The 10,589-nt window shown below is 62.8% G+C and overlaps 1 protein-coding gene across 1 annotated transcript; it reads right to left on the bottom strand.

Annotated features, from left to right (window-relative positions):
- Nucleotides 1-2,310: 2,310 nt before the first annotated feature.
- ENPP7 (ectonucleotide pyrophosphatase/phosphodiesterase 7) lies at nucleotides 2,311-6,908 on the bottom strand. Its single transcript, XM_042965472.1, has 5 exons — nucleotides 6,656-6,908; nucleotides 5,335-5,480; nucleotides 3,541-4,167; nucleotides 2,542-2,896; nucleotides 2,311-2,411 (listed from the first exon to the last, which is right to left on the bottom strand). Exons 1-5 carry the CDS (start codon nucleotides 6,906-6,908, stop codon nucleotides 2,311-2,313), a joined length of 1,482 nt encoding a protein of 493 aa, XP_042821406.1.
- Nucleotides 6,909-10,589: the final 3,681 nt, after the last annotated feature.

The following is a 10,589-nucleotide window of genomic DNA, read 5'->3' as shown; positions in this document are numbered from 1 at the left end:
GCGGCCACGTGTGGCAAATCCTTTGGGCACTGCCTTTGGAGCGGAGAAAATGGCCTACGAGACAGCAGCCGTAGTTCCGAACCGGATTCGGCAGCTGTGACGCCAAACCCAACGGGGGAGGTTGTCTCCAGGGCTCCGAGCTCTGGGCTGGGCGCCGGCTCCGTTGTGAGGGCTGATTCTGCAGGCTTTTCCCAACCCGGCGTTTGTGACCTTGCTCTGGGGCTGGAAACTGGCCTGGTGGGCCGGACAGCGGGTTTGCTAGCGCGCTTCTGGGGCAGACCTCCCTGGGACCATGAGCAGAGTCAGGTGCTCTAACCTCTCCCTTGCCCGTGAAGTCTGAGCCCCCTCTCGGCTGGAGGGCTGGGGAATCTTATAATGTCACCGTCTCGTGCCGGAAAACCCACTTCAAGGACCCGATCCCCCTGCACACAGAAAACTAGTGATGGACACAGTGGAAAGTACTCCAGACGAGGGATTTAAAAACCGGTGCTCAGACAGAGTCCCTTTTGGTGATCTTGGACTAGCCCGCTAACTTCTCAGGCTCCAGCGTCCTGTCTGGGTAAGAGGGGGGTGGCTAAAATGATCTTTCCGGTTCCCTCCAGCTCTACCATTCAGTGGCAAGTGCTCCCCCCCCCCCCCCACTCCTCTGCAGCCCCTCTGCCTTCTGGCCTCCCGCCTATCTCAGCTGCCACTGGTCCCTGTCTCTCCTCACGTCTCAGTGAGTGACTGTGGCCCTTCTGGGGCAGCCCGACCCTGAGCTGCAGACACGGCCTTCATATCTCGATTTTCTTTACCCCCAGAAACACACCTTGTAAGTCAGGCCCTTTAAAGGTATTGTGAACTCGTCCGTTTTACATCATCTGCACTCTGTCCCCAAGATGTTCTGCCTGGACCCCTGCGGGACCTTCCTAACTGGCCAAGCTCTGGCCTCCTGTGTTCTTTTAATCATTGGTGTCGAATCAGGTGTCCCCTCCCCCCACCATGTCCCTCGGCTAGGGGCTCCCTGCAGCTCCCTGCGGCCGGTGAGGCAGCTCCGGGCCCCTCTGTCCGTGGTGAGCTCATCATGGACCCCTTCCTCCAATACCAGCCTCCAAGCACAGGCCTCCCTTCTCTTCCACAAACTCGAGGAGGCAGTCTCGCCCAGGGGCTCTCACTTGCGCTCCTGGAACCCCATCCCCCGGGGCTGGGCATGGCTGCTGTCCTCCTCATTCAGGTCTCCCCCTCCCCCGTTAGATGGTCTCAGTCGTCTTGCCCACTGATGTGGTCTCTGCCTGTTGTCTGCCCTTGGCGGCCCCTAAATTACAAACTCCGGGGTGTGGGGCCCAGACTGTCTTGGCTGGGATCCCCAGACCCGGGACACCCAACAGGCTCCCACTGTGTGGTCTGGGAATGAATGAATGATTTGGCTTCTGCTTTGGCTGGAGGGCTGTGGCACCACACGGCAGAAACCAGGCAGGGCTATCGCTCAGCAAGCTGAGTCCTCTGGGCTGGCTGCTCCCTGTGTGTCCCAGGACCTGCCCCGCAAACCTAAACCCCAAGGCTTCTGAGTTCTCCCTTGTCCCCGGGCACAGCACGGACTTGCAGGCGGCCGGGTGGGGAGGAGGCTGGGAGGGTCCCAGTGTCATGGGTGGTCTGCTTGGGAAAGACCTGCTCCAGGCCTAGAGCAGGGCAGCTGGAAGGGGCTTGCAGGGTCCTGAGGACTGACTCCTCTCTGCCCGGTGAGGGGGCCCAGGTCAATGGTGGGGGCATCGGGCTGGGGCAGCAGGGAGCACGGTCCCACCCTCCCCTCCCCTCCTCTTGCCTCCCCTCCTCTCCCCTCCCTTCCCCTCCTGGGCCTCTGACCTTGAGCGGCATTATGCGACCTTGGCCAGAAGAATCGTAGCCACTGAGAGTCCCATCACCAAGGGGCACCAGCCACGTGGCATGAAGGCAAACCCTGAGGAAATTTGGAGCATCCAGTGAGTGAGGGAAGCCAGAGCATAACACTTCCCCCACTCCCCCATGGGGGCCCGGGTGCCCTCTGCACCCCCCCCCCATGAGCCCCCTGACCTCATCTCTCACCACGGCCCCTCCCCTGCTGAGCAGCCCCTCCCCACCTCCAGCCAGGCCCCTGCTGGGGTCCACGATCTTGTCTGCCCCTGGGCTGGGTCAGGGTGGGGGGGGGGGGTAAGGGCGTGCTGGGGGGAGGCCGATCCAGGAAGGAGGCCTCCCGTGGCCATGTGGGACAGTAGGTTATGTGGCATCAGAAGCCCGGAGGTGGGCTTCACCAGGAGGCCTGTCCTGTGGGCAAACCACCTACTTCTCTGGCCCTCAGTCTCCCCGCCCCCAACAAGGCTGCTCCCCTTCTGTGCTGCTCCCAAGATGTGCCAAGTGCGCTGCGTGGTGTCGGCTACTCTGGATGTTTCCAGAGTCTGGGGCGGGGAAGGAGAAGGCGGCCCCACACGGCTGACGGCCATCCCTGGTCAGGGCAGGGCAGGCGCGCGCACACAGTCTGCAGGTGCCTGGGGGCAGAGCAGGTGTAGGCGGATGGCAGCACCTTACCTGAGGGGGACGTGGGCGACACGGTGCTGAGGGGCCCGTGGCTGGTTTCCTGCAGTGTGGGCGGCACGGTGCTGAGGGGCCCGTGGCTGGTTTCCTGCAGCGTGGGCGGCACGGTGCTGAGGGGCCCGTGGCTGGTTTCCTGCAGCGTGGGCAGCAGGACGCTGAGGGACCCGTCGTTGGCCTCGGGCACGATGCCCAGCAGCTTGCACATGAGCTCGTACACGTGGACGCTCTCGAAGGGCTCCACCTCCAGGCCCCGCTTGAAGCTGGGGCCCACGGCCCGGAAGATGGTCTTCATGTCCGTGACGTTGTTGTGAAAGCCGTGTTCCCCCTTGTTGAATTGCACGCTCAGTCTCTGCCGAGGAGGGAAGGTCCTGAGTCTTTGCGGGGCTCGAAGCACACCCCCGCCCTCTCTGCCAGCCGCATCCCTGTGTCGGCAGAGGACCCCCGGAAGGCGTTCACACGTAGGGGCGGCGGAGGTTCTCTGAATTCTGAGCCCCCAAGGATCCGCGGCCCAAGAGAGAGCCTCAGCAAAGACCACGTGACAGAGGCGCCGACCCCAAGGACGCGGGGTGGCGCTGGCCGCCCGGGGCGCCCGTGCACACCAGCGCCCCCTCCCTGACTCCCCCTCCCAGCCTGCATCTGGCTTCCCCTCCAGCATCCCGTGGCTCTCAGCTGATGGCAGAGCGGGCCCCTTGCCCCCGTCCCTCCCTCCCTCCCTCTGGCCGGTCTTCCCACACTTTGACCTCCACGCATGCACACGCACGTACATGTATGTCCACGCACGCACCCAGAACGTGTACGAAGCACACACACGGATCTTACGCACGTACACGCATGTGCACGTGGACAGACGCACTCCCACCGCGTGGCGATGGGTATGTCCCCGTGGCGGCCCGCGCCCCTCAAACTGGGGGCCGGTGAGAGAAGGAACTAGAGGGAGGCCCGGCGGCCCAGTGAGGGAGCCCGTCCCCAGCCGTGATTCTGCGGGCAGCTCACCCCGTGGATGACGTAGCCAGGGTCGCTGAACATGAGCAAGGGGGTGATCCTGGAGTTGTTGGCGTAGTGGAGGGACGAGGGGAAGGACTCCTTCTTGAAGACGTGGAGTTTGGGGTGGGCGTCCTTGAGGACCTCGTACACCTTCTCCAGCTTGCCCTCCTTGGGGAGCAGCATCCCGTTCGGCCCGTAGTCTAGGAGCTCAAACTCGATGTCCTTGAAGGTGAAGTTGGGGAACTTGTGGAACTCCACCAGGTCCTGGGCCTGCTTGTGGACGGTGGTCATGCCGTGGTCGGATGTGACGATCAGGTTGAGGCTGTCCTCCAGGCCGCTGCTCCTGATGCTGTCCCGGAGGTAGCCCACGGTCCTGTCCACCTGCATCACCATGTCCTTCCTCTGCTGGGACTCGGGGCCGTACTTGTGGCCCGTGGAGTCCGGCTCCCCGAAGTAGAGCGTGACCAGGTCCAGGCCCTCCCCCGTGAACCAGGTCATCACCGTGTCGATGTTGGCTTTCCACTCCTCCTCGTTTCCGTAGTTGTGCAGAGCGCCTTCCTTCCGGCTCAGCGTCACGGCCACGTTTTGGTAGGTGACGTTCCCGCCAGGGTAGAAGAAGGAGCCGGTCTTTAGGCCCTGCCAGGGAAGGTGGCGTGGGAGCCGCGGGCCTCCTGGGGCTCGGCCCCTGCCTGCGCCCTCCCCTGCCCTCCCCTCTGCCCGCTCGCTCCGCCCTGCACCTGCTGCAGGCGTGGGCCTTTCTTTGGGGGAAGCCCTTTTACAACTCTTATCTTATGTTCCCGGGGCCGATGCCGGTTTTATAGAGGAGACAGCAGGTGCCCCGTGGACTCGGCACTAGTGCGATAATGGATATAGACATGTCCCCAGATACGCAGCGTCCTCATCGTCACTACGGCCCTAGGCCCTTGCCCCGAGGCTGAGCTGTCCGGACGGCCCTCCCCTTCTGGCCTGGAGCCCGGCCCCTCCCCGCAGGATTCTTGTCCAGGTCCTTCCCCCGCGTCCTCTGGCCTGCCCTTGCAGCCTTCAACCTGGCCACCCATCCGCCTCTCCATAAATCGATGGCTGCTTTATTTGCAGATCCATCTGGCCCCCCAACCGCGTGCCCGCGGTTGTCCGCTCCCCCTGCGCCCTTCTGTTTGGATCGAGCGCCGCGAGAGGCCAGGCTCTCAGCCCCTGCTTTCTGTGAGCGAGCCTGGCATCCGGGTAGCTCCTTCCAGAGCGGAGGGACTCCGACCTGCGTGGACACCTGGCCTAGAAGGTGGGTGTAGGCTCCGAAGTTCATCCTGGGCTCATCTTGCAAACATCCGTTGGGCCTTGTTGACTAGAAACCACGCCTGTGGTGGGGCCAGGAGGCTCCCAGGACGTTGCAGGATGGTGAGCTCCCCGAGCTCAACCCTACAACCCACCTCCTACTTTGTCTTCCTCCCTCTGGAACTTAGCCGCCCAGCCCTGAGAGGAGTCGGGAAGGGGAAAGGCATCAGGCTGTTTCATTGTTATGTGCCTTTTGGTCGAGTGACATTATTTTTCCCGCGGGGACCCCTCTGCCACTGCCAGGGGTCCAGGGGTGCAGTATTCCCCCCCCCGGCGGGAGGACGGAGCCGCCCTGCTCGGTCCCAGGGCTCCAGGGAGGACTGGGCAGGGCGGTACCCACCGCCCCCAAGGCCCCTCTATGCCGGGAGCCCAGGACTCCAGGGCGGGGAGCGGGCCAGCGTGGGTCTCGAAAGGTCTTTCTGGGCCTGGTCCTTCCTTCCCCTCTCTCCCGACTGCCGTCCGTGGGGGCATTACCTGCCTCTGGGCTGTGATCCAGATGGGTAAGCTGCCATTGTCCCACCACATCTGGACGCCCAGCGTGGCGTGGTAGGGCAGCTTCACCTTGCTGGTGGTGTTGTAGTACATGTTGTGAACCACGCCGTGGTTCTCGATGTATTTGCCTGTGGGGAGGAGGCAGCAGAGGGGAGGTGGGAGGTGGGCGGGCTTTCTCACGTGCCGCCCCCCAGGAGCCCCGGTTTGGGGTCCCAGGCACATCCTCCCCAACCCAGAGGTTCTATCCGCGGTGCCGGTGATGTTTCCTGCAGCTCAGTGTGCACACAGCGCAGCCCCACCCGCGCGGGGACGTCATTCGTAGCCTCTGGGTCTTGGCAAAGCCCGGGAGGGACCCAGATGGCTCTCAGGAGGGAACTAATTAATCAGTCACGGCCCGGTCATAACACAGAACCCCGGGCAGAAATTTAAATGAACTCCCAGCGGAGCTCTATCCACGAGGTATTTTCTAAAGTTCACTTTCTGCACGGGACACACGCGCACGTGCGCTCAGAAGGCACAAGAGGAGGGACGATGAAGAGTGTGCCCCCTTCCCCTGCACCCCCGTCCGCGATCTACTGAGGACTCAGGTGACGTGCAGGGGTTTGCAGTGGGAGCCGTGGTCACAGAATGCTGGCACCAGGATGAACCATCCGTAAGGAAGGGGGTCCCCCCTCCAAGGTCACGTCCCCCCAGAGCCTCAGCGTGTCACCTTGCTTGGGGATGGGGTCTTTGCAGATGCGACTAGTGAGGTCAAGATGAGGGCAGTCTGGGTCAGGGTGGGCTCTGAGTCTATGGGCAAGCATCCTCACGAGATGAGGGGAGGCACAGGCGGGAGGGGCGGCTGGGGCTGGACCGACGGGCAGGAAGCGGGGAGCGGCAGGAAGGGCCCCCTGAGTCTCCCTGCTGACACCTGAATTCTAGACTGCCAGCCTAAATAGGGCGACGGTGGGTTCGAGGGGACCTCGGGGGCGGGGACAGCAGGGAGCCTCAGGCTCATCTCTCCTGCCTGCCTGTCTGAAACCCAGCCACACTCACCACCTCCAGAAGCCCTCCCAGGTCGCCACCTTGGTTGGGGGTCACTGTTTAAAACGAGACGGCTGGGGAGTTTTGTGCCTTGTCTCGGTTGTCACCGGCCGTGCTGTGTCTCCCCAGTGACAGCATCCCCTCCTGGGGGTCCCCTTTGTCCCTGTGCGGCCCCCCGGGGGGACAGGGCTCTGTGCATACACTGGGTGCCTTCTGTTGGTTCCCCCTGGTTGCTCAGCCCCCTCCCCAGCCCCGGGCCCCACCCGAGGCCAACGCTCACCAGTGACCAGGGTGAAGTGGCAGGGGCTGGTCATGGTGACGAAGGCCGGGGTCATATAGCGTGCTTTCACCCCGTCGAGTGCCATGGCGTCCAGGTTGGGGGTGGGTACGTCCTGGTCGTAGTCCCAGCGGAAGCCGTCAAAGGACACCAGCAGCAGCTTATTCCGGGAGACCTTCCTGCCGACAGGAGCCCCTGTCCCCGGAGCCAGGAGGGTGGCCAGGGCCACGGCCAGGAGGACAGCCGAGCGTCCCATGATGGGTTTTTCAGACAGGAAAGCCTCCGGGCTCGTTCCTGCTGAGGAGCAGAGCAAAGTCCCAGGGTCAGCCGGGCCCATCTATCCTGTGCCTCTTTGAACACAAGACCGTGCACATACCTGCGTCTCGGAAAGCGGCCCTGGTCACCGCACCTGCCACCCGGGCCCAGCCCTCACGCGGCATCCGCTTTTATGGCCAGCACAGCTCCTGGGCTGGGTGCTCCTCCCACCTCGTGCCCGTGTGTCCTCACAGGGAGGATGGGGACCGGTCCCGAAGGCCTGGATTGCAGAGGGGGCCACTCCCTCCAGAAGGCCTGTGTCCCCACTCCACCTCTCCTAGGCGCTCTCGGCCCCGGTGCCCTGCTCGCCCTGACCCCAGAGCACTCACAAGAGGGGGCTCCCTCGTTACCTGTGCTCACGGGGGTGGGTGCACGCGGGAGAGGGACCCCTGAGTTCAGTGTGCAGCCCCCTTCTCTGTCCCTGTTTCTGTCTCTGTCTCTCTCTCTCTCCCTCTCTCCGTACCTACGAAGCACGTTCTATGAGCCGGGCACGGTTCTCCGTTCTGCGGACACAGAGTGAAGGAGACAGACCTGTTCCTGGCTCCTCTCATTCTGGTTGGGGACACACAAAAGACAATGACTGGGCAGGTAGACCAGTAAAATAGTGAGGTTCTCGGAAAGAAAGCAGGCAGGAGGGTGAGACGGAGCCCATGGCTGGGGAGGGGCAGCAGAACAGGTGGCCGGCCAGGGCCGCACCAGAGGGTGGCGTGGGTAGGAGCCAGGGGCAGGTCAGAGGGCGGCGTGGCGGGGCCTGGGGCCTGGCGGGCTGTGGTGGTACCGAGTCGGGCATTCTTGTGCAGGTCAGGGCGAAGCCAAGGGAAGGACAAAACTGATCTAATTTTTTTTTTTTTTAATTTTTGAGAGCCAGAGAGAGAGGGAGCACAAGCGGGGGAGGGGCAGAGAGAGGGAGGGAGACACAGGATCCAGAGCGGGCTCCAGGCTCCGAGCTGTCAGCACAGAGCCCGCGACGTGGGGCTCGAACCCACGAACGGCGAGATCGTGACCCGAGCCGAAGTCGGGCGCCCAACCGACTGAGCCCCCTCCCAGGTGCCCCTGACCTGATGGTTTTTAAAGAAACAAGGTGTTCCCCCTGCAGGAGGGTAGGCCTGAGGGGCGGGGGGGGGGGCTGGGATCCGTGCAGGGAGGTGCCTGCCAGTGTCTGGGCAGGAGGGGGTGGTGGCCCGGACCAGGGCGGCTGCTGTGGCGGTGACGGGTGCCAGGGGAGTACGGAGGCCTTGCTGGCTGACTGCACATGGGGGAGATGGCGGGTGGAGGGAAACCGGCATTCCATTTCAGCCACCCCGTGTTGGGGGTGCCCGCGGGCAGCCCGAGTGGAGGTGTCCGGTGGGTAGTACGTCCTGATTTAAATTTTCTTCACCTACAAACCTGTCAACAGCAGGCCTGACTTATGACGGCTGCAGCAAGATGTTCTCGCCAAGCGATGCCCAGGTCACCACCACAGAGGCCATTGGAGCCTCCTCCGCGGTGCGGCCCAGGGACCACGGGGGCAGATACCAGGACCCTCCCCCGCTCCCCGAACCCTACTGAAACACACCCTGGGGAGGAATCCCCCCACAGCAACCGGCCTTGGAGGTTCTCCCATCTGCCTGAGTCTGGGAATCCCGGACAGGCGCACCGCACGGACTCCTACAACCAGCGCCGACGGGCGGCCTGCCAAGTGGTGGGCCAGGCCAGAGCAGGTGCAGGGAGTGTGGCGCGGGGCCCCAGCTCCAGGGATGGAGGCGGCAGCTGTGTGTGAGTGGGTGCAGGTGCCCTGGGAGAGAACAGCGGGGCCTCATTTACACCCGTGTGGGGTCAGGCCCAGGAGGGCTGCTCTGTGGGTCTGACATCCAGGCCGCAGAGTGGGCAGGAAAGCCTGCCTTCCAGGTGGGGGGCAGGCGTGCAGGGGAAGAAGTGCCGGGGCTCCCAAGGGCGGAGAGGGGGAGGAGGGGCGAGGTCGGGCTGGAGGCTGGAGGGGCAGGCCACGGAGGAGCCCGGGTTTTGGGGTAGCTGTCTCTCAACGTTCTGTTCTTCCAGACCTCCAGAGTAAGATGGCTGCCAAGAATAAAGACTACACTTCCCAGCATCCCCTTCAGCGAGATCCGACCATGTGACCCCCGTCATGGCCAATAGGATGAAAGCAAAATGTCATGTGACAGCCCCAGCCTCTTCTCTCTGGAGCGCTCCTCCCGCGGGTTCCCCAGGCCGGCGCCGAGGGTCTCCCGGGGGGCGCGTGGGAGTCCTGGGTCGCGTGGCCTGTCGCCTGCGTCCTCGCTGCGAGTCGTGCGCGCAACCTGTCTTGCTTCTGTTTCCTTGTTTGGTTTTCTGTCGGGCTCAGCAGGATCCATTCCCAGGCTCTGGGCGGCCTTGCTGGGTCTGAGCCGGGAGGTGACCTGAAATGCAGGCTGCTGCGTGGGCAGGGGGGAGGCGGGAGGGAAGTGGGCCCGACGCGGGGGTTCAGGGGTCCGGCCCGGGACACTGGGGGGGGCTTGGGGCCAGCGCTGGTCCTGGCGGCGGGTGCGTGCGGGGTGCGAGCGACGGAGGTCTCGAGGACCTGTTGTCACAGGGCACTTTCTTCTGCTGATCGCCGTCCGGGGGAGGGGGGGCGGGGGTGTGGATTCAAGGCTCCTGTTCAGCCAATGCTGCCTGCCTGGGTCTGGCCTGGAGATGGCGGAAAAGGTCTGCTCCCTGTCGTCTCAACGTCTCGGCAGGCTTTTTTTTTTTTTTTTTTTTTTTCCCTTCCTGGATCTCATGGGTCACCCTTCATTCAGTTTCCTTTTCCTTCCGTGGTCTCCTAGAACACTTCAGCAAAAAGATGGTGTGCTAGCTGACGGGAACCAGAAGTGACAGGGCACTGGCTTTACTTACCCAGGATCTCATTCAAGTGTGGAGATAGTTCTGGAAGGCAGGAGTTCGTAACATCCTCACTTTATGTGTGGGGAAACTGAGGCAGAGCGCGGTTTCAGGTCGCTCAGCAGACGGAGGGGGAGCCGGTCCTTGAAGCCAGGCTCGACAACCCCGCTTTGAACCACGTCTACGGGGCCGTGGGTGCACCAGCCACTTGGGACCCTGTCTCGGGCTTTGGGGCTGTTGGCTGCTTTTAAAAATAGTGCAGCTGTGACTATGGTGACATCGCTGACTTCCCCTTCTACTTTCGCGGTCTTTCCTCCGGCCGCTACCTGGGAAGGGGTCCTGGGATGCGGCTGCTTGGGCCTTAACAGTTGCGTCGCGGTCAGAACGGCTGAGCTCTTAGCTGCCGCTCCCACCAGCCACGAGTGGTGACTCCTCTGCCCCGCTGTCTCCACTGGGTTTTATTTTGTGTTCCTTTTGTGTGCTTAACGGGCGTGTGATGAGATTTTCCAAGTCACAGTTTCTTCTGTCTGCTCCCACGTGCAGTTTATTCGTCATCTCTGACCACTGCTCAAGGTCATTGGATCTTAGGGCTTCATCAGTTTTGTTTGTTTGTTTTTTTCGTATCTTTCAACGTATGTGTCTTGGAATGTATATTCTGGAATCTACTTTTCATAGGTACTGACCAGTTGTATTTACCTCTTGTAACTTTCCCCGCTGTCTTGCGCACCGGTCATTTCTCAGGCAGACGGTCGACCCGGAGCCCCCTGAA

This window comes from Panthera tigris, chromosome E1, assembly GCF_018350195.1.
Source record: "Panthera tigris isolate Pti1 chromosome E1, P.tigris_Pti1_mat1.1, whole genome shotgun sequence".
NCBI classification, from domain to species: domain Eukaryota; kingdom Metazoa; phylum Chordata; class Mammalia; order Carnivora; family Felidae; genus Panthera; species Panthera tigris.
The sequence above is the reverse complement of the archived record's forward strand: the minus strand, read 5'-3'. Positions and strand labels throughout refer to the sequence as shown.

Coding starts and splice junctions, on each gene's coding strand:
- ENPP7 (XM_042965472.1), bottom strand. CDS start 6,908: ATGGGACGCTCGGCTGTCCTCCTGGCCGTGGCCCTGGCCACCCTCCTG. Junction 5,481..6,655: donor CCACTTCACCCTGGTCACTG/GTGAGCGTTGGC, acceptor TCCTCCCCACAG/GCAAATACATCGAGAACCAC. Junction 2,897..3,540: donor CTGGCTACGTCATCCACGGG/GTGAGCTGCCCG, acceptor CCTCCTCGGCAG/AGACTGAGCGTGCAATTCAA.